At 42.5% G+C, this 27,461-nt stretch overlaps 4 protein-coding genes across 7 annotated transcripts in view; 1 reads left to right on the plus strand and 3 right to left on the minus strand.

Moving 5' to 3' along the window:
• Positions 1 to 371: 371 nt before the first annotated feature.
• Positions 372 to 8,613, minus strand: sap30bp (SAP30 binding protein). Its single transcript, XM_088360428.1, has 10 exons — positions 8,451 to 8,613; positions 7,688 to 7,809; positions 7,250 to 7,300; positions 5,363 to 5,402; positions 3,339 to 3,427; positions 1,842 to 1,933; positions 1,654 to 1,766; positions 1,525 to 1,583; positions 1,030 to 1,126; positions 372 to 948 (listed from the first exon to the last, which is right to left on the minus strand). Exons 1-10 carry the CDS (start codon positions 8,593 to 8,595, stop codon positions 770 to 772), a joined length of 987 nt encoding a protein of 328 aa, XP_088216554.1. The 5' UTR covers positions 8,596 to 8,613; the 3' UTR covers positions 372 to 769.
• Positions 8,614 to 12,666: 4,053 nt separating this feature from the next.
• LOC148383004 (ectonucleotide pyrophosphatase/phosphodiesterase family member 7-like) lies at positions 12,667 to 15,109 on the minus strand. The gene is made up of 5 exons (XM_088360416.1): positions 14,747 to 15,109; positions 14,257 to 14,402; positions 13,294 to 13,926; positions 12,953 to 13,190; positions 12,667 to 12,878 (listed from the first exon to the last, which is right to left on the minus strand). The coding sequence occupies exons 1-5, from the start codon at positions 15,012 to 15,014 to the stop codon at positions 12,769 to 12,771; spliced, it is 1,395 nt and encodes a 464-aa protein (XP_088216542.1). The 5' UTR covers positions 15,015 to 15,109; the 3' UTR covers positions 12,667 to 12,768.
• Positions 15,110 to 15,440: 331 nt separating this feature from the next.
• On the minus strand, positions 15,441 to 18,531 carry LOC148383005 (ectonucleotide pyrophosphatase/phosphodiesterase family member 7-like). Its single transcript, XM_088360141.1, has 6 exons — positions 18,199 to 18,531; positions 17,930 to 18,075; positions 17,093 to 17,725; positions 16,674 to 16,908; positions 15,954 to 16,077; positions 15,441 to 15,868 (listed from the first exon to the last, which is right to left on the minus strand). The coding sequence occupies exons 1-6, from the start codon at positions 18,494 to 18,496 to the stop codon at positions 15,811 to 15,813; spliced, it is 1,494 nt and encodes a 497-aa protein (XP_088216267.1). The 5' UTR covers positions 18,497 to 18,531; the 3' UTR covers positions 15,441 to 15,810.
• A 2,638-nt stretch (positions 18,532 to 21,169) lies between these two features.
• Positions 21,170 to 27,461, plus strand: part of rbfox3a (RNA binding fox-1 homolog 3a) — a 158,736-nt gene continuing 152,444 nt past the window's right edge. For all 4 annotated transcript variants that reach the window (XM_088359694.1, XM_088359695.1, XM_088359696.1 and 1 more), the window contains exons 1-5: positions 21,170 to 21,244; positions 22,390 to 22,503; positions 24,474 to 24,643; positions 24,738 to 24,854; positions 27,289 to 27,376. In XM_088359694.1, coding sequence (XP_088215820.1) covers positions 27,375 to 27,376 — 2 coding nt within the window. In that variant the 5' untranslated portion in view covers positions 21,170 to 21,244; positions 22,390 to 22,503; positions 24,474 to 24,643; positions 24,738 to 24,854; positions 27,289 to 27,374. The remainder of the gene's footprint in view (positions 21,245 to 22,389; positions 22,504 to 24,473; positions 24,644 to 24,737; positions 24,855 to 27,288; positions 27,377 to 27,461) is intronic.

Raw genomic sequence — 27,461 nt, forward strand, 5'->3', positions numbered from 1 at the left:
GTTTAATAATTTCAGTTATATAACCGTTCACGCTCATAAAAGAACATTACACAAACAACCAGAGGTGACTTTAGTTGCATTCATTTGAATGCTACTATAAAACTGGCAACATCCACTGGGATGCAAGGAGAAAAAGTAATGGGTTACCACTAAGTGGTATATTATATCATGAAAAAGATGTATTGCTCATAGAGAATAGAATGATATTTAAGGTGACTCACACCCGAGTGGCCCCTTCTGCGCATGGACCTCGATGAAGACGATCATCGAGGGGTCAGAGGCTGTACACTCCACCTGGAACATATGTAACTTTCTGAGGTTCTTCTATTTTCAATATAATGTCATAATATATATGACAATCACAAGAGGAATTCCGCTGAAAATATCTGATCCATTTATTTATCAGAAACACATCCAGTATTTACAACAGTAGAAAAAAGAAAAAAAAAACATGTCCTCTTGATGCCTTTTAGCTTTAAGGGGTACGCCGCATCGGAACATGATGCCTAATTTCACATTTACACTTAAGCTTCTTAATCCACTTTTTTCATCTCACTGGCTGCTGCCATCATGCTAAAAACCAAAATGATGACTTGCAGCAAAAGAATGAAGAGTTATGCTGAGTTCCCATAGTTCCCATGAAAAAGCGCACTTTTCAATCCCGGAGAAAGAAGTCTGTTTAACAGTCCGTGTGTGTGTGTGTGTGTGTGTGTGTGTGTGTGCGCACCCCATTGGGACCAGGCCACTTGCCATCACCTGTAAAGGCGCTTCACTGTTTGGCTTTCTTAACTATGGTGCCCACCGCAGATATGACGGTGGTCTTGGTGCCGCTGGCTGTGGTGGTCACGGACACCACGGCCGGCAAGGTGGACGTGGTGGTGATGAGCGTGGGCTGGGCCAACGTGACTGGGATGGCCGAGTCCCACTTGCTCTTCCGCTTCTGAGCATCTGTTGGGACAAGTCAGTTGCAGTGTTTTCTTTGCCTTTCTTTTCTACCGCCAGCGTGTTTGCAAAATGAAATGTGTTCACCTGTGGATGTGGAGGTGGTGCTGCTACTGCTGTTTGTGGTTGACGCTGACGTGTTGGATGGGTTGGCGCCTTTCTTTGTACCCGTGACAAACTCGATCTGTACAAACGCAAATGCGCGATTAGCACATTTCGAATGATATGGCTGATGTTTGATTTGAAGCATCGGAATGTCCAGCTCCTGACTCCACGCAATTTCAAAAGATCTTGCTTAAGGGTACGAGATGTATGTAACCAACTTTCACATTCCAATTTTGTTCTTCACACTTTTTTGATTGAAACATGCATACCACATAACACAGACAACAGAAGAGCGGAGCTCCAGCAAGGCAGGCACTACATGTTCTTTCTAGTCCGCCTTCCTGACTAATCTGCAGCTGCTGGAATGGTACTGATGACAGCATTATGTGTCAATGAAGGCTCTCCCTGTGCATACTTTATTAAGGGTTCGATCTTGATGGCGTATGGCAAGTGTGTTGGCCTGTTTTTAAGGCTCACCTTGGTCCGCTCCTTTTTGGCTTTTTCCAGCTTGTCCATCTCCACTTTCTGCGCTTTAGCTAAAAACCAGTCGAACGCATTAGTATGCATCGGTCATCACGGCGAGATCCCGAAAGAGGACAAACGTACCGAGAGCTTCGTAGTAGGACTCCTCTGACCAGCCGTGGGGATCAAACATATCTTTTGGGTAGTTGGTGCCCAGTTCGTCTATACTGCAGAATTGAATGAGCTTCTCGTAGATACTAGACAGAATTCAAATAAAAATTGAAACCTATAAGACAATTCATTTCATTTAAAGTGGTGAAAATGATACATACCTTGGGTTCCTGAATTCTTTTTTCTTCTGAATGTGGCTGTTGGTGTCAAAATCTCCAAGGAGCTTTCTTTCGTAGAGCTTGTGGATCTTCTCCTGTTACGGCAAACAAAAAATATATTTCTTTGGTACAAAATTACTTTTGGGTAATAAAATGTTTCAATGAAAATGGTGCTTTGCGTATTTATGTTTATTCATAGTTTTTTTTTTTTACTATAAGGCCAGTTTTGTGGTGGCAATCGTTTCCCTCATTCATTGGAGGTCTTTTGGCATTCTCTATTGAGGGGGGGGGGGGGAGGACAAGGCAAGTGAAAACAAGTCCAAAGCTTTTCCAATTATCTTTACAGCAAAAAATAAAATGTTGCCGAAATGATCTGTCTGTGTCAAGCAGCCAGGAAATCATGTGCTTCCAGATAAGAACCTCAGCATGAAATTTGAGAACCATCAAGCCCAAAATTTTTTGAAGGGTTATGACTATAATTGTTGCACAGTCCGTCGAGGGTGAGGCAGGCATTTCCCAGGAATTATGAGTCACTCTCTTCTCTTATCTCAACCAGTAGATATCTGAAATCCAACCAAGCAACCAAGAATGATTTCCCTTGCAATTTCACAGGACTGAATGGAAAAGATATCTGGGAAGTGCTTACAGCGGATAGAGTCTTGCAATTGCGAAATAGCAAAAGAATAAAACAATTTCACTGAGAGAACAATTTTCCTATTTAGGTATGCGTAGCCCGAGGCCACGGCTACCCAGGCGCGACCGGTGAGCCGAGGGAGTGCAAGCAAGCCTTGCTTGCGGGTTGAGCTGTTCGCTTACTAACTTTGCCTTTTGTGTCCCGACATGCCTCTGTGCCTTATGAAACAAATCTTTGAATTTATGGAGACACCAGAATTTCAGCCCAGAGGCAAATTCAGATGTGAAGGGTTTAGCTGACTCTGCCAACACACCAATGACGAGTTCAATGGCAAGTCTGACCAATAGGGCGTATTACAATTTGTACATCAACGCTAGTCTGTGAGTGAGGAACAGTGGAAGACCTACAGAGCTATAAATCAAAGGTGAAGAATGCAGAAAACCCTTTGAGCTTTTCAAGCCATTGTCAATTTTCTCTCAAGTCTTGCTTGTCATTTAGCTACTGGCCTTTTAGGAATTCTTGACATCTGCTCTCCCCGTCCGTGCCTTTCAGGGATATAAACCCAATGAGATCAAACCAAAGTCAAGTCGAATTTCAAGTCATTTCCATCAATTCTTAAGAGCTTTGTTTTTGTTTTCAACACCAAACTATTGCACAAGAGGCATGTGTTGACTGCTGCTGAAGCAGCCAAAGCCAAGTATTCAGCTTTGAATTGGACACTTTTATGACTTGCAACCTGTGAGGTGTGCGCATGAAACTATTCCAGCAGGCTGATGATGATGATGATCTCAGACCTACTTGGGTATTGGTTCAACATACGTTGGGTCATGTTTGAATAAAGATGGCAGGGAAGCAATGCGATCTACCTGTAGTTGGATGGAGCAGCGTCCCGGGGGCTCGGGTGGAATTCGGATCTCGTCAGGTGACATGTTTCGCACCTTCTCTGAGAACAGAGCTGTGGAGAAGTCAGAAAAATAACATGAGCCCAATTCTAAAAAAAAGAAATGCTACAAGAAGTAAATGCTGGTGATCTTCATTTAATTGAGTCTGTTTTGTTTGACATGATGGAGTTAAAAGTGGACTCCTTTGCTACCTCCATCATTCCCTTAGGAGCCATCACGTTTTGCTTTTCGCATCGTGTTCTTCTGAAGCCAGACATTCCACTGTCACACGATCTCAAAACCCTACACATGTTTTTTTGGGCTTATTCAGGTGCCTGTCACATTGTGAGTGTCTTTTGCAAACGGTGTACGAATGCAAAAGCAATTCATGCAAGACAAGTTACAACTTGATTGGATGTCTGAGGATCATTTACTCAGGTAGCTGACTGCATGCTTGGGAACGTTACCATAAATGGAGCGCGACGGATTCTGTTTGAATTATTTTGTAATTTGCTACTACATAGGAGAAAAACCAAATCTCCGAATTGATAACATAAAACCTCTTTGTAAAGATTCTCGGATCACATTTTAAAAAGATGAATTGGACCATTTTGTGATGGGAAAATGAAGTTTCAAATTTGCTTCATGAACCAGTTGTATTTTTTAGAACCACACTCCGCGATGGAGCAAATAAAGCAGCATGCCTGTTTAACTATCAATGGTCCGATTTATTAGATGTTGCACTGTGTCAAAGTTGAACTTTGTTCTTCAACATACAGGAGGGACGACGGCCTTTGCATACTTTCCAGGCCCCTATCCCGGTTAGCGTGGTCTACTGCTCAAGCGTGACTCCAGACTCCCTCGGATCAGTACAGACTTGCCACCGCTGTCTGGCCGCGTGTCAGAGGCGGCGCAACGACGCACCGATGCGGAGGTAAACTCGCCCACTTGGCAATTGGGTGAAGATATGTCATCTTGCACACGCTGTCATCCACAATGTAATATTGTAGCTAGGACAAGGTTTGGGCATTGTGGTGTTACTTCATTTGAAAGTATTCCAAGAAATTTCAAAAGTGAGGATCGACCACAAGTCCGTGTGTAAGAAATAGCCACCCAATTCAAATGGCTAGAAAACAGCTTGAAAAAGCAGCAGCCGTTTGACAACGGCCATCTGTTTTGCTGGAAAACAGAAAGTCAAAATCTGTGCCCTGCGGGTCTCTTTGGACAGCGCCACAATGCACGTCCCTTCAGCGACTAGACAAAGAGCTGTCTTCAGCCTGCTGACAGGAGGCGGGCGGGCGAGCGCACTGTGACATTTACTGTCAGAGGAGCCGAGCTGAGCGCCGCTGCCGGAATGCCAAGTGTCCAGTTATGAGTCACGCTCAGACCCCCACGGAACAGCCACAGAGTCAGCTTGAAAACAAAAACATGCTGCATTTCCTCTTGTTGATCAGTCAAATGAGGCTTTTGCGTCAGCGTTTTTTTGGGGGGATTAGTCAGCGCTTGAGTCTTTAGGTCTCCAGTTAAAAGAAAGGTGTAGATAATGATAGCCTTAAGCACCAGGCCAGAATCAACAAATAGCTGAGTGGGAACGTTGTGTGCTCCACGCAGGGTGAATAAAATACCACTCCTTGTATCACTCATTTCCTGCCTGATATCACACACACACACACACACCTGCATGGGTCAGCGATTACTCACTAAGCGTTGCCAACTCCTGTGTTAGACCTTCATGACCCATCTTTCAAACGGCGGACAAAGAGCCTTTCACAACTCAATACGAGTCCAGTTAGTGTTTCACACGTTGACAGCACCCAAATGTCACTGAAACGATTAGGGTGGTTTTTTCATTTGGTTTTGAATTTTGCTTTTAGATGTGGTTTACAATTGGATTGCGTAGTTCTGTTCCTCCATTTTGAGAACAGTTTCTACAGTGCACCATTTTTTCATTTGTTCCAGCCAAAAACAAAATGTGCGACATAAACCTTTCCGTGCGTGTTTACACTTACCAACAAGCTCATTCGGATCTTTAGTTTCCACTTCTGGTACCTGTGGGGGAAAAGCAAAGGAAGACAAACACATTTCACTTCATGAGCTCTGCAATGGAGCTTCTAACGTGGCGGTTGGGCAGAACAACGGAACCTGCGAAAGCCTTCAAGGGTTATCTCCATATTGAACATATCATAGAAGCAGACACTTTTGTTTTTGTTTTTTAAATGAAAAAGCAGTTCAGGAAATTGATGGATGAAATATTAAGTTTGGAAAAAGGTGGAGCCTTTCCCAACCTCTAAAGTATGCTGCATATTGTGCCAACATTGACTGCATAACAGGTTGAGCACAAAGAAACAGTGCTGTTATTCACGGGCATCACGTTATCACTTAGCAACTACACGGGTACATCAAAGTATTGTTCCCGCTGTGGCCAACTCGCATGGCCTGACACGAGGGTGGCAAACACAAACGTGCAAGCTCAGCAAACGTGTGGCGATGATCAACTTCATGGCGCCTAACGGAGCCTCTTTCAAAACTTGACCAGTCAATTTGTTGTTATTTTTTTTCCTTCTAAATCTACAAATACACAATTATTGGTAAATGGGATGATCAGATTGGTGACCGGTGATAGCAATTTTAAAAGTGCTGAGATTGAAAGTGACTTGCCCAGTAGGAGCTCCAAAAGCAGCTTTTTTTCCCCAGACACCCTCAACAATTAGGTTCTTGCAGTGTGCTCTGCAGAATTGCAAAGTCATGACACAAGTAATTTGTGGTTATAATAACATTTCTGGTTTATGATCATAAACCTAATTTATGGTTCTCTAATTAAAATCCATTACTGCAATTGGCTGGCAACCATTCCAGAGTGTACCTGGGCCTTTAGCCCAAAGTTAGCTGGGAGAGGCTCCAGATCACCTGCAGCCCTAACAGGGGGGAAAATAAATGGATGGATGGATGGATGGATGGCTTCTGCACTTTAAATACAGAAATGTTGACCCCATTGTTTCCTGGAACAAGAGCATCGACGAGGTGGCAAGATAAAGACTTCACCTGCACATGACTGTTACTTCTGAAGTATGAAACAGCATGGAAAACAAAAACACGGTCATTTAAATTCAGCAAAACTGCAACAAACCATGAATAATTGTTTTCCCATTTAAAAAGAAAGTCCGAGATGAAAAGGTTGATCAATAAACACAGATACCATTTCAAATGGTTTCAAGGTGGAATACTGTTAATACCGCAATTCGCATCGGCCGTGCGTCGTTAATCGCTGCAGAATTTAGCAAAGTAGAGCACAAAGGCCTTAAAGTGTGACGTCATGAGCTGTGCTTAAACAATGGTCCGCTTCTGATGAAATCAACACTGATTATCCTTCCTGACCTTCCTTCCTACCTAAAGTAAGCCACAGCTAAGAACATCAAGTAATCAAGGAATAATACAAGTGGAAACCGCGCTTGGATGCTAACCTACAATTATTCTAACTGATATTTTGACTTCCCTTCCGAGGGAATGCTGACCTACATGTCGGTGCACGTCATACTGAGAAATCTCATCATGGCACATGGAATTTCACGATTGTAATAATCGCTGTCTTTTCTCATATTGAGGCCAAAGAAGTTACAATACATTACATTGTCTTCTATTTGCAAACGTGAAATAATGGGTTTAGCATCATAAACACGCGTCCTTCTGTAGATTTTGAAGTGCAGCATCAATCTAAGTGGAGACCACTAGTCGAAGCTATAAAGCTTAGGAAGGCCAACAGCACCACCTAGTGTGCAAATATATATTACGTGTGAGTGCCCACTCAAGCCCCTTATCACTTTTGGGTTAGATAGATATTAGTAATGATTCAAGCAGGCATGACCTTATCGATTTAATTCAGTCCTGTGCTCAAATACCTCAACTTCATCTGCGTCCCTTCTCTCCTCAGACTCGTCATTGGTCATTCCCTATAAAAACAAAAATGCAAGGGGGTCAACTCCTTAATGATCTGACGGTGAAGGAGAGGGCAGGAGGGTAACAGAGCGATGACCTAATTATTCTAGATTGAGACCAGTTATGGCGCCAAGGTGCCGTGGTTTCGCAACCATACGCCTAAAAATACAAAACAAAACAAAAAGGTTGCGCAGATGCGACCAGCCTTTCAAGGGGGGGGAGAGAGAGAGATAGATGAAACTTCCATCAGGGAGTGACAACTGACAATAGAGCGAGGCGGGGGAAGCCACAAAGGTTTGGGGGGGAAATATGTTGCAGTTTGAGCAGAGCATTGACTCATAAAATGGGCAACAGGATCTATTTGACGAACCAGACAGCGATTTCAGAAGTCCAATATTTACCGAGTTACTCTCTCTGCTGTCTTCATTTTCAGATTCCTTTTGGACAGCATCCTCAGTTCGAATGAGGTCCTCATCGCTGTAGCCAAACACAAGCCCTCCTGCTCCCGTGTGCTCCTCCTCTTCTGATGAACAGGAACAAACGCAAGAAGGACAACAACAACCAGTTAGAAGAGGAAGCTTTTCAGTTGGACACCAAACAGACCTGTAACCAGTTAGAAGAGGAAGGAAGCTTTTCAGTTGGACACCAAACAGACCTGTTCAACACTCACATAAGCAGCATCAATTGAAAAGCAACGTATGCATGTCATTATGCATTGCACTGTTACAAAAACGAAAAGGGGGAACATCATATAGATAGTTCTTCATTGTGTTTTGTTTCGAATTTATTTCTGATAGTCAGTTTAAAACGATACAATTGATTTGTTCAATATTTATTCCAGATTTGACGTTGTTTCGCTACGTCACAAATTTGCACTACGTTATATTTACGCAACCTAATGACGTCAACAGTGCGCCCAAGTGGGCTTCGTTCATTTTACATGACTAATTAATACGTGAACGATACGATCCAAATTTTAAACATCTCTACATTGTAATAATGGAGTAGGGTGTATGATTCCGAACACAACAATATCTTCTGAAATGCATTGGCGGTTAGCAAGTGGCTAATTTAGCGACCACATGAAGCTGAAGTATATGATCTAACGACAGAATACAATGTTGTAGCCCTTTATTTTACCCAATCACATTTGTGTCTACCTACCTGTCTCTTCTGGTTCAGGATCAGAGTCGTCGGGTTCCGAATCGTCCCCATAGTCCGCCAAAGAGGAAAGGAGAGCACTCTTCTTAGCATTCGCCATAGTTTCGTGAATAGAGCGGCACCTCCGGGCGCAGAAAATGAACGTCATCACCAGGCTATGACGTAAGAGCTAATAAACACTGGGAAATGTAGTTTAACGGGGACTACTCAATTTCAACGCCAATTGACTGTTTTGTCATTATAATTAGACACAATATGCATAGCCAAGTGAATCAACGGACCTCGCAGATTACATTTCAATGGGAAAAAGGTTGAACCGTTGTAAAATTAAGACAATGATAAACAGAAGTCAAATTTATTCCGTGGAAATGTTCAAATGACATCATTTTTTTTGCAAAGTTGCCATGGAAAAAAAGCCTTAATTCAAATTCCACAATATTCCTCCAGATGTCTCTGATAAGTCTAGATCACGTCACATTTGAGCTTTCTCTGCTGCTGCTGCTGATGCTGCCAGTTCTTCTTCCACTGAGTCTCCTCTCCTGTGGCTGGGCTGCAGCAGCATCCATACAACAGAGCAAAGATGATCAGAGATAGCGCTCCCAGCACAAACACCACCATGACCACGAAACCTCCCAGCGCCCATGGCTCTTGATTCAAACGCAAGAGGAACCATTCTATCCAGTCGTCCGGTTGATGCTGTCCTGGTACGCTGCACAAAGTGAGAAAGCCTCAGTTGAGAAAGAATCGGGGGCTTTTGAGAGAAGCGCATACCGGCGTACTGTAAAGGCAGAGCCTGAGTTCCAAATACTAGCAAATGATGACATGTATTGCGTTGCTAGTCGTTATACATTTCAACCCGCTGATGTCAACAAGCACATTCCAGTTCAAAAACTCACCTCTCCACAGCCATGTCCGACTAAATGGTTCTCTCACAGCTCAGTGAGTTTGAACAAAGTGTGACCATCGCTTATGTCAATAGGGAGTTTAGAGCGAGACCCTCGTCATCCAGCAGCTGGAGCAGTCCAAGCCTGCTCTAAAACCATGGAAATAGCCACAAAATGGTACGCTTTCCTAACAAGCAACAAGTAGGCCGCAAGCGTTTCCAACATACGCAACAAAGGTTAATGTTTACCCAAAATATTGACCGGTTAAGACAAAAGAGGAAGTTGATAATAAACCCCGCCTATGACTTGGCTGTGTTTAGTGAATCCATATTGACAATAGAATATATCTATATAAATATATACATAGCAAATAGTACAATACTTTTCATCAGAGTTTATTCATAGAAAATTAGCGGGAAAAAACATGCGCTCTCTGACATGCTCTTATAAAATATAGCGCAAGAATAAGTATAGCAGTTAGGACATTTCTCGCATTGAGACATCATGTACACTTTAATACTGTAGTATAATACAACAAAACACAGAATAACATAAAGGATATTCGGACGGAATTTGAGTCTTGATCATTTCTGATGACGCATATCTGATGGTATTCTCGAAAGACCTCCAAAAATAGAAGAAAGAATATAAAATCCTTGCTCCATGTTGTTAATTTGGGAAACGATTTGTCCTTTTTTTGATCTTCAAATGGCCTGGTGCGGTTCCACCCTGGAGGTTTGATAATTTGACTCGGCACAACAGCAGCACTGAAGGCAAGGGACCATCATCAAGCTAACGAACGTGACTGGGAAAAGAGAAAAGCCACAATATTAAGGACACCCAAAAGTCATACAATACATGCAGTCACCCTTAAACTTGACTTACTGACAAAGAGGAGGATCACGCAGAAGCCTCCAATTTCAAGTGAAGTGGCTTCTGACAGATGCTGAAGCTTCTCAAGCACCTTCATTATGTCTCCATCCTCCAGAGCCATCCTTGTACCCACAGAGGAGATATGCTCAAAATGCTCTTTTGATCGCACTTTGCTGGCTAAAGTGAAATGGAAAAGAAACAGTATGAGACAGCGGCTCTAAAAGCAACATTTTATTTTCATAGACGACTCCACCCTTAACCACTCACGGTCTAACTACGTATAATTATATCCTCCTCTGAAATGATCTTCCAAGCATGAAAAGAACATTTTCCTTTTGCCCTTTTGATATAGACTGCTCACTTATTCAGATTTGCCACCTAAACCTCTTTATCAAGACTGTATGATGAACCACAGAAAAGAAAACTAACCCTAACGGTGGCTGTGCATTTGTAGCTATAAACAGGATGTCCTATTTCAAGCCTGGTATGGCAAGATAAATGCCTATCATTATCACTGGAGCGGCTGTGTGTGTGTGTGTGTTGCTAAAATGCAGCTCTTCTACCACATAGCAAGTTCTATTTTGCATATCATTTTAGGTGACAGAACGTTCAAGTTCAATCATAATGACAATGATAATAGAAATAAAAATCTGCACCAACTTTGGCTACATCCCAAATCAAGCTAAACAAATGAGTAACTTTTCAGATAAATCAAAGAGCAAAAATGACATTGAACATCCTCACTGTGCTAGTCTGGCATCCTCGCAAGTACTTCATGTGCTCTGCACCCGCTTCTGCATGTTTGCAAAACACAACGGGAATGTCAAACAGACATGTTGCATGCACTGTGCAGTAGTTAACGTGCTAATTTTACTTTCTGCTTCACGTGGAACTAAGCTCGAGTGACGTTTGGGACATTGGCGTGTGTTACTAATGCTTGTCATCCACCACTTACGTGCGCTTTATGGCATCATTTTCATGACGAAAACACTCTGGCCGAGTTTACAAAGGCGGAATCCCATTGGCTGCCATACGTGTCAATCAAACATACTCCTGCCCCCCCATTACAGAAAATGATCAGATTAAACACATAAAGTCGTTTAGACATTTGTAAGTAAGTAAAAGTGGAGGAGGTCCTGTGCATTGCTAAATCTGCTACAATCTCAAAATATGTTTGGCTTTTGATATTAAAAATATACAACTTTATTCCCCAAAATATAACTGTACTGTCTTTTCACGCTTAAAACCCTTTAGTATTCAATATTGAAGATATTATTTCATCTTAAAAATGTCTATTTTTAAATGAAACTACACAGTTTAATTTTGACAGTATATGTATATGACATAAATGTACAACTTTGCCACTTTTCAGTATGACCTACTCCTTTGCCTCAATCAAACCGGATGGAGCAATATTTATTGATACAGAAATGGATTTACTGTGGTTTGGAGCCTTGGCTGTCTTTCCAGCTCTGAACCACCTGCTAAATTTAGCGAGAAGACTGTTTGACCTCTGTGATGCTGAATATGATATGTGTACCATTTAATGCTAATGAAGAAAAAAACGTTTACACCAACACCAACATGTACACGAAGCCAATTTGACTTCTGATAAGATGATAGAACCGTAGATGCGGTGCATTTGGTAAACAGCAAGTTAGGAATTGCATACTTACTTCAGCTAGTTTCAGTCAAATTTGATCCTCAAATGTTTTGCAGACCTCTTCTTCAGCGCCTCTTTTTTTCCTCCAGTCGTTGATCAAATGAGCTCAAATTTAAATCAAGACTACTTGCTAGATGTCTGCAAGAGTGCTTTTCCGTGGGTAGTGTTTCCTGCAAGAACATTTGGTCCAGAGTTGTGTTCAAGTTCCTTGTACTTTTTGTGCCTCTTCTCTTCTCTTCTCTTGTTTCTCTCAAGCCTCTCCCCCTTTTAACTCCTCCACGTCTCCCCAAAGTGCGGCTTTCACTGCTGCTCTTACTCCCCCTCAGCCTGGCTCTGTCCTGTGTGTAACTCTGAGTGTTCATTCACAGTTTTTTTTTCTTTCCCTTCCACCCCTCCCTCTTGGTTGCCAGGAACCAGCTGTGTGAGGGCGTCTTTTTTTTCTTCTGTTTTTGGTCACTGTGGAGACGAGAGGCCTTCTAAAATGACCACTGGGGTGGTATATGTATTTGAATCCATCTGGTGTCTTGAAAAAAAACAAAAAAATCCTTTCACGTTGTTAGCAATGCCAGTAAGAGGACTGACTGGTGTGTTTTATGATGCAAAACAGGACTTCTAGTAATACACACTTTTGCTCAGACTTTCTAAATGTGGCAATCATTTTATGGACATTTCTTGACCATAAGAGGTGGTTGGTAACCTCAGTATAAAATGTTATCTTGCAGACCTCGCAGCAATATCATTGGGCCTCTTGAGGGGGAAAAAATAAAAAAAATCTAGCTCCACCATAAGAGGAACCGGCTTGACATTGAATCATGACCCTTTATTTGATATTTCACATGTAAGTGCCATACACGTTCCTATTGTACTATGTCTAAAAGTGACATAGTACGTCCAGAACATTTCAGGCTTTTGTCCTTTTGCACATGTTGTAGGAAATCATGACGATAAACACAAGGGCGAGTAGCCCAATCGCCGATGCCAAGCCAATCAGCACCTCCGTTTGAGTGTCAGCTATAAGGACAGAAAAGCTTAACATCAACAGCAGAAAGACATCAGTATTATTATGTCTATTATTAATAACCTACCACTTCCTGTGTTGTCATTGTGGATCAACATATGTTTGGTTTTGTCCAAGTGTCCATCGTTGCGCTCCGGTTGAATTCCGAGCAGATGGCACATGAGTGGGTACACGTTAACCAGGTCAAAGGGACGGACAACCAGGTTTTTTTGAAAATCAGGCCCCACGGCCCTGAAAAAGGCTTTCATATCCATGGCTTCATTATCAAAACCATGATCTCCTTTGTTGAACTGCACTGGTAAATACTGGAGGGACACAAAAATGAAAAGTTGAATCACAAACATGATCAGGATGGACATTTAGTTGAAAAAAAAAAGAAAAACCTGTAGTAGATGTGTTGTTCCTTACCCCACTTATGACATATCCGGGGTCAGACATGAGGAAGATGGGAAGGAGTCGCGGATGTGAGCCGTAACGCAGTCTAGCCGGCACGTCTTCCTTTTTATATACATGAAGATGAGGGTGGCCTCCTTTCAGAGCCTGATAGACTGTCTCTAATTTACCTTTTTTGGGAAGCAGCATACCCGCAGGGCCATAATCCAGGAGTTGGAATTGGATATCCTTGAAGCTAAAGCCCGGGATCTTCGACAAGACGATCCTCTGGATTTGTTTATCTGGCAGGATGTTGGCCATGCCGTGGTCAGCCGTGATGATAACGTTGAGTCGCTCCGTTAGACCGTGCTGGTGGATCTTGTCCCGGATGTAGCCCACGGTACGATCCACTTGCTGCACCATCTCTCGAAGTTCCGGTGACTCTGGTCCGAATTTGTGTCCAACCAAATCTGGCTCCCCAAAATACAAGGAGACAAAGTCCAGATCTCGCCGGCGGAACCAGTCTCCAATCACTTTGTCGATATTTAGCCTCCATTCGGTTTCGTTTCCGTGGTCGTAGATGGCGGGCTCGATTTGCCTCACGTTGACACGTTCTCCTTTGTAGGTTGCGGCCGTGCCGGGGAAATGCAGAGAGCCCGTTTTTAGTCCCTGCAACAAATACAACGCAGGGACGGGCTCAAAAAAGAACAAGAACATTTGACATCAAAAATACTTGAGTGACACAAGAAACAACCTTGGAAAAGCAGAAGTGAATTAATCAGTATTTGCGGAAGACTTAATGAAGAAAAAAAAAGTCATGTGGAGACTGCATCAGAATATTCAAACAGCTCATTTGCAAGAACAACAGGAAAGCTGGCAGAGCTGGAATTCACCCAAAAGTACTTTCATTGTATCCCCCCCCCAAAATAAAACACAGGGTGGGATTAGTATGAGAAACATGCAAATCTCCAGACATGCAAAGAAAATATCAGATTAAACCTGTCTCTGTGCTGTTATCCAGATGGGTAAGCTGCCATTGTCCCAGTAAGAATCAACAAACTGAGCTGCGTGGTACTGCTTCTTCTCCTGAGTGCTCGTGTTGAACCAAATGTTGTGGATGACTCCGTGATTCTCCACGTCATTTCCTGAGTAGGTTAAAGACAAACCAAATAACAAGCGTCCTCATAATAATGGACCATTTTCTGTGTTCAAGCTCACAAGGAAGTTTTGAATGACTGACTACAAAAAAGAATTGACTGTGAAGAAGTTGACATAGGAGTATTTTATTGATTGATTTATTTTCATAAGGTAAAAAAGAAATCTCATAAAGAGCACTCGATTATTGAAATAACTGTCAATTAATTTGATAACCCATTATATAGCGAATCATTTTGTTTGTGCTCATTTCTGCCTTTTCTTTCCATGACCTTACTGCATCATGAAAAGAATGAACCTAAAGAAACACTGTTGAAGTAAAAAGAATGACTACCTGTAAGAAGCGAGAAGTGAGCAGGGCTCGTGATAGTAAGGAAAGGTGGCGTGACATAAAGCGCCTTGACGCCATCTTTGGCCATTTGGTCCAGTTTAGGAGTTTCAACGTCTCGGTCATAATCCCAGCGGAAGCCATCGAAGGAGATGAGTAGCAGCTTCTTCCCACCCGAAAAAGAGTCCCGCACTGGGGCTGAAGTGGAAGGTGGGCAAAAAATACAGCAGAAGACAAGGCAGACTGACAATATGACGACATTTGACATTTTCATCCTACAAATGTCGGCTTGCTAAATATTTAGTCTGCCGCATCAAGTGTACAGCACTTATCATTCCGTTTGAGAAAAGTAGTTTGGACTAAGACCAGACAGGTTTATTATATGACTTCACTATGTGACTGACTGATAATTGGAGATAGCGATGGACCTTTAGCCTGTGATGGATGTGCTAATGAGGTACGGTTATGAAATAAGAGACACCATTTTTGTATTTTCTTCTTAAGAATAGAGCTACTTTTTTCAAATGTACAGATGTGCAACAACTGGACAATTGACTAAAGTGCAATACCAAATACAAGCACCAGAGTTCCCCAAAGCTAATCAGATACAATAATTCACATTTCATAATATAAATATATGTGGACATTTCTACCAAAAATGTCAGAACACACACAAAAAGAAACAAATATTCAGATCAACTATAATTTTGCATGTTTACTTTAATGAGCGATTAGGAACACAAAAGAAAAGATATAACAGCAAAATGGTCACTAAAATATAAACACCTTTCACACGTGGACTCAATAAAGAATGGACTTTGTGATCTTAATGAAGCGATAGGAGGCCTGATTTTTTTTTATGTGCTTGATAAGCTTTATCGAGGTAAGACATTATAGCTAAGTGGTAAATCTTGCCAACTGCCAAATCCAAGAACTATAATCCCGCCGTGACATTCATGTGCAGGAAACACATCTTGGACGCATGCAAAAAAACAAATCTGTGCAGTTCATGCGATGCAAAAAAAGTACAAAAGTAAAATCAAGGAAAACACAGGTGTACATGTGCTTCATCAAAAACTCGTTTGCTTGCTGTCTTCCTCCTCATCAGCAGCCATCCTCTGTTTGGAACTGAAAGAAGGCCGGTGTCAATTTGACAAAAAATATGAAAGAAAAAAAAGTTGGTTTTCATATCATTAGAGTTTACGTCACTCACCTCTTTCTTGCCGAGTTCCTTTTATACAAGGTGTGGGAGGTAACCGCGACAAACACCAATGCCAGAAAGCCAGTGACCGCTGATAAGCCAATGACGATTTGTGACCAAGTAGTGCGTTTTGGACCTGCAGGCAGAACATTTTAGAAGCTTATGAATCACTTGAAAGTTCCCGATTAGCACACAGAAAGCCTCTTATCTCAACACACAGGCTGCTTGATAAGAGTTGAGCTGACAACATTTCAGCGTCCGTGTCACTATAATTGTGTCAATGTGGGAGATACAAGCATTCACAATCATATTTTACGCCTCCCACAAATATTTTTCGACTTCCATTTAGTTGAAACATCCATTATTCCAGCAGCATTACGAAACAGATTGAAATCAAATGAAAGAATGCATGAAATATGGTGGGACATTAACATATCTCCTTTTTATTTTATTTGGTCAATGTGTGCTTTTGGGGATTCCCACGTTGGAAATTAGCATGTCCAATAAAAAGAATGTCGATATACAAAAATAATGATGGCATAAAAAGCAGTCGTTACTCACCTGTGCCAGGTCGCTTTAGACTACGCTATGGTATGCTCACAGACGCGTGCGTTTTGAAATGTTATGTTTCTGCGCCGTTGTGGGCGTGAACACAGCCCATTTGATTTCTCAAGCGGATCCTATCACTTCCTATTTCTTGTGGTGTGAAGAGTGTAGTCTTTGCTCACTTACTGTTGTGCTCTTGTATCTTTTTCAGCATGTGCTTGGTATTCATTAGATGCCCATCATTGACCTCTGGCTTTATTCCCAGCAGATGACACATGAGTGGGTACACATTGACCGTCTCAAAGGGTCCAACCACCAGGTTGTCCTTGAAATCAGGCCCCACGGCCCTAAAGAAAGGCTTCATGTCCAGAACTTGATTGTCAAAGCCGTGCTCTCCTTTGTGAAACTGCACAGGAAAAAGCTAGATTTGGGAAAACAAAAATAGAAAGTTGAAGACACCAACACCATTTGACGACGGATGGCGCTTAACGATGACTCAATTGTTACAAAGCCGTTCATTTGATCATCGATGTGTTATCGATCCATTTTCAAGCTATCCAAATACAAATGCAGACAAGGATGGCAACTTGAGAAATGTTTCTCACCCCATTGATTACATATCCAGGATCGGCAAAAAGGATGATGGGAAGTAGTCGAGGGTGATTACTGTAATGCAACCTTTCTGGCATTTCCTCTTTCTTATAGACGTGAAGACGAGGGTGACCTCCCTTTAGAGCCTGGTAAACCTTCTCCAGCTTCCCTTCTTTCGGAAGCAACATTCCAGCAGGGCCATAATCCACAAGATGGAATTTGATATCTCTGAAGCTAAAGCCCGGGATCTTGGACAGGATGATCTCCTGAACTTGCTCACCCCGGAAGACTGTGGTCATCCCGTGATCGGCAGTAATGATGATGTTGAGTCGCTCCGTTAAACCGTGCTGCTGGATCTTGTCCCGGATGTAGCCCACAGTGCGATCCACTTGTTGGACCATTTCCTTCCGTTCTGGGGAATTTGGTCCGTATTTGTGGCCAACCTTGTCTGGTTCCCCAAAATACAAAGAGACAAAGTCCAGATCCTGTTGGTGGAACCACTCTCCAATCACCTTGTCGATGTTATGCCTCCATTCGGTCTCGTTTGAATAGTCGTAGAAACGAGGTTCCACCTCTTTCACCTTCACAACTTCCCCTTTGTACGTTGCGGCTGTGCCGGGAAAATGGAATGAGCCGGCTTTTAGTCCCTGGATGAGGATTAAAAAATAAAGTAAAGCATTACATTTATCTCATTTTTCTTTTGTTATTTCAAAGCAAAAACATTCCTCAGAAAACGCTGACAAAGAATCAACATATATTCATTCCTACAGTGGCCGTGCAGAGCCCCCTCTAGCCCCGCCAGTGAACGCAAACACGCCTCCTCTCCGGAAGTTAAACGGCACACAATGCACCTGTCTCTGTGCTGTTATCCAGATGGGCAAGCTACCATTGTCCCAATAGGAATCAACAAACTGTGTCATGTAGTACTGCTTCTTCTCCTGAGTGCTCGTGTTGAACCACATGTTGTGGATCACTCCGTGATTTTCGATATAACGACCTGTCAAGAAAAAAAGAAACAAAAATGGATAACTGTGAAACAAATGGAGAAAGGTCAAATGTGTTTTTATGAAACACTGCCCATTTCAATCAATATCCAAAAAGGTATTTTCTACATCCATACCTGTAAGCAGGGTGAAGTGTGTGGGGCTGGTGATGGTGAGAAACGGTGGTGTGACATACTCTGCTTTTACGCCATCCTTGGCCATTTGATCCAGATTAGGAGTGTCCACGTCTCGGTCGTAATCCCAGCGGAAGCCATCGAAAGAGATGAGTAGTAGCTTGTTCCTGCTTGATCCACTGAGGGGAGACTGCAGCCCATTTAGAAAAACTCCTCGCGGGGCTGCGCCAGAAGGGGTGCCGGCGATCAGTCCGAAGACCACCGTGCACAGCAAATGCATGATGATGTTAGGCCTGCACATTGTTTCCTGAAAAGTGGCTGAACACCGATCCAGCCCTTGCTTTAAGTCGCTTAAATGCAAGCTCACACAAACGTCTTCAAGATAACATCAGACTTAATCTGCAGATAACATCAGATTTCATCCGCATATACGACACTTTGAAAATCTTATCTTATCAACTCATAAAGAGAGATATTCAAATACAACCCTATGTTTTAAAGGTCCACAATCTCGGTAGGTGGCTGAAGAGTGAAATCATGGGTTATCATAGGCACCATCAAATCCTCTCCTAACCTGAAGCATTATCTTCAGGGACTATCGCCCTTTTTTATTGTTTTTAATTTTTCTTTTTTTAAATTCCACGTGTTCCAATATAAAGAGGATCATCTATGTCATCCTATCTTTTAGGGTCAATTCAGGATTGCTGAAGACTTCTGGATGAGTTATTTGCATACAAGCAATTAAAACGTCCATTTAAAATGATCTGTCCTATTTAAATTTGTTCAAATATTGTGAGTACAGTACACCTATGATAAAAATGCGTTGCTGCCATCTTTGCCATTTTTGAATATGTTAATGAAATGAATTGCTGGTTCTAAATAATGCAGATCTAAGAAGTGCAGTACGTGGCTGTCATCCGGTACATTTTGGCAAGAGCACATGCACAAACATGGCTGCTGCCGCCCACCTGGGAGTGAAGCAAGCGTGTCGTGGAATTATTATCAGTCATCTGGTGAAGAATGAGAATTTCAAGCACTGCCAGTGAGGTACACCATTCCATCTACCTATTGATCAACTTTTGATGGACTTGCACATTTGAAATGGCCTGTAACCTGTTTGTAGCAATTGCAGTGAAAGAATTAGAATGACACTACTCTGCATTACCAGCAGGTTGTACCAATACTCCATTGGCCTCGATGATTTACATTGATTTGGATTTGCAAACAGTGATGATCAATTTAGAGGGAATTTGCTCCTGGTAAAATAAAATATTAGAAAGACATTTGTGAAATGTACAAAAAAACAAAAACAAAAAAAAGCTCTTGAGTTGGATTTCACGACAAGGTGAATCCCACCTATCAATTTTCAATAGCGCTTGTCCTCGTTAGGATTCGGTGGAGCCTAGCCCAGTTGAATGTATGTGTGTAAGCCTCATTCCATCATACTTCCTCTGCTGCACATTTCTTGTTATCACATGGCAAACACCGAAGCAGACAAGCCGCTCTGGTAAAATGCACGCGCTGCTCGTTATGGACAGTATGTGGTAGCGTATCTGCAACAATGTGTGTTTGACACGCTTGCTCAAAAATCCACAGATTGTAATTTGACTGAGCAGACAAACCAGAGAAGTAATGAAGTGGCGTGCTGAGAATCATCACCCTTGACGGCTCAGGGTTTTAACACAAACATATGCTCCTGGTACTTCTCCCACTTTGTAATCCATGAGCAGTTTAATTACCAGCAATTAAGATTCATCTTGTTAGATGAGGAGAAACGGGGACGGAGGAGATGAGGAAATAAATGGCAGGAAAGGAAAAAGTCATGGCAGCTGGTGAAGGCGATGATGCTATAGTCACACTGCAGCTTCAAAAGAGTCTTCAAATTTTAATTGTTTACATTTGTGTCACTCCTCGAAGCGCTCGCCTGCTCGCCTGCTCGCTCACTCACACAAACCTGCCATGGAGTTTGTTAAGTGAGGAGAGCTTTGTGTGTGCGTGCACGCTTGTGATCACAGCACTGTCACCCTCGTCTGTGCTGCCGTGACAGTGATGTATGGGTAATTTAAAAAGTTGTTCTTTTGCACAGAGCGGTCGGCGAGCAGGTCAGCCAACCGCAGCCTCTTCCTCCTCCGGCACTGGGAAAACTCATCGACATGCACAAACATAGCCACACACTCATTACGGATATTGGACATGGAATTATTACAGACAACATTCTTCTCCACATTTGGTTTTTCTTGCATTTAAAACGTTTCAAAACAAATCTATAGAAGGATACTTCTGTTAAATGCACCGTAATGATCCTTTCTGGAATGATTTGATTTTGTAATATAATTTTTCACGGCATAATAATGATCCCGCTCTACTGTAAGCAACTCTCTGTCTCATGGTTCTGGGAAAGAGAGGGCTAATTACCTGAAATATGAAGACAGAACATGGTGGAGATCTGATGAGCTGCTGCTCATTAGTGCGAGGGGGAAAAAATGGTGCGTGTATTTGCCGGTCTGTATAAAATGAGCTGTCACATGGGCTCAAACCAAAGGCAAAAAGCTTGAATGGAAAACAATCCATTAGTAGGGATAGGGTGATATGGAAAATCAATCACCAAAATAATGACTGGTGCAAGACATGCTGCGAGTAGTTAAGAGGTTTATTCTGTCACATTCTGCATTTGTTAACATGTAGTATTTGGATTCCATCACGACCTACTTTCCACTAAAAAATGCAAAGCAAAAATCGCAGTGTTCAAATTTCAGGCTTCGGGGAGTTGATTTTAAAATGTTGTCCACGGATGGTTGATCAACTTGCTTGATAAACACTGCAGAGATGTACCAAGTTAGTTGCCATTTTAGTCCTGCTCGCTCATCACTGGGAGACTTTGTGCCCATCAAGTCATTTGAAGAACCAATGAAAAAGCCTTCCTTGAGTTTTGGGGCCAATGGAAGCAAAGAGGCAATTTGCAGCTCGGTCCACACCTGTGTGAGGGTTGGCTTTTTCTTTCTTTTTTTTTTCCCCCCTCAGTGCATTGGTTGCAAAACAATCCTACAAGGTAAGTCTGACTTTTAATGTTATAAAACAACTCCTCCCTCATGTGGGAAACGTATTTCTGACTAGTAAGCACTAAACTTGTTGAGAGAGAAAGATTTGACGCAGCAGAGAGACTGTGAGGTAAACATTTGACTAGAGTATGCGTGTCAAAGGCTGAGCGCCAGGTGCTGCAAGCTTCAATCCTATGAAGACTGCTCGAGTTTGAGAGAACAATGCAATAAAATCCTCCTGGCGATGGTGCTTGAACGAATAATAGGCTGGATGACATGGATTGATTACAAACTATTGGCAAGCTTGATCAGCGGGGCTTTACAACCTCACTCACAACACAGCTCTCCAAAAGGCTGTGGGAAAATCCAAAGCTTGGAAGAACGAGAAGGAAGCTGTTACGTGATGCAGCCAACTTATCTTCATTTTCTCTCTTTTTTTTTTTTCTCTCCCCCCCATAGAAAAGTGAATTCATTCCTACCGGGCTGTCACCGTTGTAAATTTGATGTTAACTTGCAACGTAATATTCTGAAAAGTGAGCGGGCCCTCCCGGATGCACAATTTCTGTAGCTATGACTACCGGATCTGAGATGGGATTATTTTCAAGGTGCCTGAAGGAGAAATGAAACCTGAGATTTGAAGTTGAACCTTATTTCTAATTTTCATACAAGGAAAAGAAATGAAAAGATCGATTTGATGTCTGCTCCTCTCTCTGTGGGAATAATCAAAGCGCTAGTGAGATTTCACACATGATACTCTTGTCTCTCTTACTAATCCCCTTCCCCCAAATCCTGCGCTAAACGTATTTTCGCGCTTAAAGCACGTTGAAGCATATATTTGCTTTTCGGTTTGAAAAGTCTCATCTTTTATTTAAGCCCCTCCTGTTGGGTTAAACCAAAAGAAATGGAACTGGTAAATACAGTACATGCTATGCTGGTGGCTCGCTCAGGAGATGGTACAGAATTGAATAGAATCAAGATGTATTCACAGATACCAGCAGTTTATGCGTGCTGAGCTTTTGACATCGCAAGCCATCATTAGATATAGAATGACTAGTGCCGTGCGCCATCAATCAAATGCAGTTTTGACTGAGTAAAGAAGAAGATTCATTTGTTCATCCACCTACACTCATCCATCCATTTTCTTGTTTTTCTCTAGGTCTGGATGGTGGAGGCAGCCTGGTTCTGTGTTCAACCAATCAAGCATAACCAAGCCCAGACAGAATATCAAATGGGGACCTGGGATAGGGCCTGGAGGGACACCGTAGGATGGGTATGTAAGCTTGTCTATGGCAGCAAGAATGTAAAAGTCTTTCTTCAAGCTGACTATCTGTATGCCATGCCAGCAGTCCACATTGCTGGGCTAAACACTTGAGTATAAGGTCCAGATGCAATGGTGAACTCTGTCCCGACCTGGAGTGCCCTATAAGATATAATCAGGTTCACCTCTTCCTGGCAGTTGATAGGGTGCTGACATGTGTAATTCTCTCCGTCTCTGATCTCTCCCCTAGGACAAGACCCAAGGGGGAAAAAAATAACCAGTGCTCTACCTCAGCACATATTTTAGCATATGATTGACAGTATGGCTTGGCTGTGATCCTACCTGCCTCAATTTATCATGGAAGCCTCGCGCTGAAAATTAATCTTGGCCTGAATGTTAATTGATTCGGGTCACAAGTTGATGGAAATTGTGTCAGACATTTATTTTGGAGCTGGCACAGCATGGCAAATTGGGATGCTCTTGGAAACTGATGATCTGATTTCATCAGACAAAAAGTATCAGAAGGAATAGAGTTTTATGCAAGGCTGCAACAACCTACACTTCAGAATCTGTTTGTCTCGTCGTTTATTAAAGCCAATCTAACGCGTAAACAACTGCAGTCGAGAGAAAAAACTACAGAGTCATTTTTCTTTCCAAGCCCTCGACTCTGGACATAGAAATGTCATAGACTCGCCGGATTTGTGGAAGCTGGTGGCGATATCATTCTTCTTGATTACTGCTCACAATATGTGTGTATGGACGGACCAGTGTTCCAGAAGCGAGGCGACCTCTCCCAGAAATCTATTTTGTCAAACTTTTGCTGCACTTTCTTTGTTCTAGCGATTTCCATTTCTCCCTTTTTAACTTGCTCTTGCCATTCTATTAATCAGCATTAGCAAACAGTGCAATTAGTTCTGAATGAAAGGAGATGAATTTTTGCCTTTCATTTCTGCATGGGATCCCTTTGAGACTGTATGTTTCACACGATGAACCACAAGCATGGCTTGAATCTCAATCTACCATTGTGAAAAGGGTCATATTTGAGCGCAGTCCTAATTTTCTGACTCAGTGCTTCGGATTCCAGTGCGATGGGTAAATGGATTGGGCGCTAGGAGTGTACTGATGAAAGGTGGAACCTGAATGTTGAATATTACTTGTACATGTTGTGATCTGGCCAGATTTGTGTAAACCCCCCCACACACACACATATCCCACCCACAACTTGCATGCTGTGTGAATCCGGATTTTTATTTGAGGCCAGAGCAGGGCAGAAGGGACATATTTAATGGCGACACAGCTCATTAGATAACAGGGGTCAGACACCTTAGCACCTCATCTTTGTAATGGACACTCGAGCATTTACAGCGTAGGTGAAGGATCGCTCCTCTTGTTAAATGACCAAGGTATAGCTGAAATATGACTCACCTTGAAGGGTTGTCGGCGTTTTGGGAAGGAAAGCGAGATTAGCGCCGAGCACTCGGAGCATCTGCTGCCATAGATCTCTCTGTTTGTCTCTCACTCTTGCCGCTCTCCTGATTGATGGCGCGGGCTTTGAGCGTTTGAAAAAAAATGTTCACACAAACTTTTGCTGACTTTGGATACAATCGCTGGATGCGGTCGGACCGACGTACCTGCATGGCGTGGTGTTTTTTTTTTTTTTTTTGCATGATCAGCATGATTGACCTATTCAATAAGCACGCCGGCAATGACTTGCGCTTGTACCGTGAAAATATTCATGACAATGAAATTCACCTGATGGTCCTTTTCCACCAGATGGTATCAGCTCTGCATGGTGCCACTCAGCATGACTATTTTTGTCTTTCTGCTATAGATATTGTTGACTTTTTTGTGTGCGGATGCTGCTGGTGTGTTCTACTGGACTGCAACGGTGGCATCCTGTTGTGACAGACAGCCGAATGGAAGTAGTGATCAGACCACCTGGGATCAATTCAATCTCGCTCTCTCTTTCCTTTGACCTGCAGCTCCAGCTCCAGTGGGAGGAGGAGGAGGAGGAGGAGAGCTCCAGCACGACCTCTCAACTGTGCCTTTAATTCTCCTCCCAAATGACACCAAGTCGTCGGAGCATGGTTGAAGGCTTCCGACATGGACTGTCTTCCACATTTGAAACACTGGACCGCTCATACCAATTGAGGTGCACTACATGAAATCAATCAACTTTTGGTGGATTTTCACCCAAACGTGGAATAGGTGAAGAAAATCTGTATTGTTCTGCCCGCTTTCTCCAGGAACACGTTCACCTCAGATAAAGGAGATGATCAATTTCCTGTCATCATCACCTGACATTGAGAAGCGCGACGGACGCTATGCCGAGAGCGTTCCTTCAGCCGTCATCACCTCAGTTAGTGAGTATCAATAACCGGTTAAGACTTTTCGTAGAGATGAAAACAACATGATCTGGGAAAATATTGAATAATCAATAGGAGATAATGCTTTCTGATTACTCGGCTACGTGTGTGGAGAGTCTAAATGGGTGTAAGGCCTTGTAACCCCCCCCCCCCCACCCCCTTTTGCTCTGCCTCCTCTGGCAAGGCAAAAAATCTATAGCCAGCAAATACAATCTAATTTCTCCCTGCCCTGCCAGTTTAAATAGCCCGCATTAAATTAAGTTGGTTAAAGGAGAAATCGATCTTTTTCGGTGGCCATCTTACTGCTTCGCCTTGCACCGCTGGACTTGTAATCACTGTTGATCCCTGGGAGAAAGCAGAGTTGCCTTATGAGTGTATAGATGATAAAAAGTTTTTTTGTTTTTTTTTCCCCCCATGTCAGCAATCAAACAGATCTTTGATATGTGTTAGAGCGACGAATTGCTTTTTCTAATATAAATACGAGCAGATGGAATCAACTTATTGAGTGGGAATTCACTTAGTTCCACTGAAATTCAGTTGAGTCATCTTTGTTCATCATCTCATTGGCGTCTGCATGACTCTCACTCCCTCCCTCCCTCTCTCTCTCCATCCTTTTTAAACACTCATTAGCTCTCCACTCTATCTTTTCTCTCCAAACACTGTGTAGGATCGCAGATCAATACAAGTTTGTGAAGTGATTCCCTTCTTGGAGTACTGCTCCGACTTTCTTTTCAGACCAGTGGAGGAGGAGGGGGGGGTGACGACTCAGAAAGAGCAAAATGATTTTCATGACATTTACTGGCAGGTCCATTTGATCAGGGTGAAGTTTGTTCTTGAATAAACACACAAAGTGAACAAAAGCTAATTGAATATGGATGACGCCATTCATTATTTATTGCTTGTTTATTTCCAAGTTTTCTTTGGTGTGTTGCCCTTTACCTGATAGTTCATCTCAACATTGGAACCAGCTGGGCTGCTGTAGTGTGGTTTGTGAGCGTCGCTAAGTTTCCCATCTTGTATTTTTTTCCAATATTCTGCCGCTTCGCTATTGAGAGTGGGAAAAAAAAAAAAGTGAGTTATTGCCAATTAAAAAGGATGGTGTGGCAAAGAGCTTGACAGGATATTCACTTAGAGAATATGACCTACCTATCAAGCAAAGCATCACTACTATTGGAAACACTCACTTTCATTTACCAGCTGGCATCTCTCCAACTTTTAAACAACAAACTTCTCCCAGCAGCATAACAGAAAATTGCATTTATTTGATCAAGCGCACTCATTCCCCGGCGCTTTCATCTGGGAGCTATTGATGCAATGCCAGTTTGTAGAAATGCAATGTGAAGGTAGCGTTTGGGGTCCTAAAAAAAAGAATAATATCAAAACATTAAGCCCCAAGGGGATCAACAATGCAATAGAGATTCCGTCCTTGTCACTCCCACTACCTGGGAGATGAGAGCTAATTACCAATACTTGATTCAAATCGAGTCATTCTAAATGACTTTCAAATGGAATCACATGAAAGCGAGTGGATACACAGAACAATGCAAGTCCTATTTTTTGTCTAGGCACACTTCTAGCAGCTAGAGGATGACGGATGGCCCTTTGACTTGTTTTTAGTGGCTTTGAGTGAATAGCACCATGGTTTTTCCAGTACAACAAATGAGTTTCAGTCGCCACCACCATCGACTTGCCCCGAAATGAGCTACTTTTACGAGCTGTCTCTCCAGGGAGTAAATAGAATTTTCTCCGTGTGTGTGTGTGTGTGTGAAGGACTGACTGGAGAATCATCTCTTGGCTAACAGCAGAGCTTTTACGATTCAGAATAATAAATACACGTTAGCAGGCTAATTTACAATTCAGAAATGAACCTTTAGTCTGAATGTAGTGTGAAATTTTCATCTGAATCGTGGCCTCAAATCCAAAACTGGGCTCATTTCAAATTTCTGCTTCTCACCGTTGATGCGTTTCAAATTCAAATAAGGACTCGTCCCGTTTTGCACAATGCGGCGAGCCTCCGTAAGATTAAAGTCATCAGTAAAAGATGGAGGAACAAGAAGCAAAATACACTGTGAAGTAATAAATAGGGCAGAGAGAATTAAAACAAGAGTGTGACAGAAAGAGGGATGAAGGTATCGCCAAAGCACTTTAAACAGCTCTCAGCATTTTCACTAATAATAAATGGGGCTTCATTATTTAGCTGGGTGTGCTGCAAGTTTCACTGCAGCCCTCTTAGCAACTTATCAAAATGCTAGTCTCCTATTTATTCATCCAGGAAAGGAAGGAAGGAAGGGAGGAAGGAAGGGAGGAAGGAAGGGAGCGAGCCCGTTTGAAGAATGCGTACGTACTTTGTGTGAGGCCATGTAAATGTGTACGTGTGGAAATGCGTCTTTGTATGCCTACCTTACCAAGGGAGATGATTATCTATTTACAGATGCCACCCACAAAATCCCAAGACCCTTCTGTGGGGGCTGGCTGAGCCAGTAAAACAGATAAAGAGGAACAAAGCCAGACTGAGACATGTAAGTCAATTTATTATTTGTATCGTTTATTTGTCGCTTGTTCTCTTTTTTTTGGGGGGGGGGGGGAAGTTTTTGGAAATAGTTT

The sequence above is a fragment of the Syngnathus floridae genome, chromosome 18 (assembly GCF_059516105.1).
Source record: "Syngnathus floridae isolate MCC-2025c chromosome 18, RoL_Sflo_1.0, whole genome shotgun sequence".
In the NCBI taxonomy this organism is placed as follows: Eukaryota; Metazoa; Chordata; class Actinopteri; order Syngnathiformes; family Syngnathidae; genus Syngnathus; species Syngnathus floridae.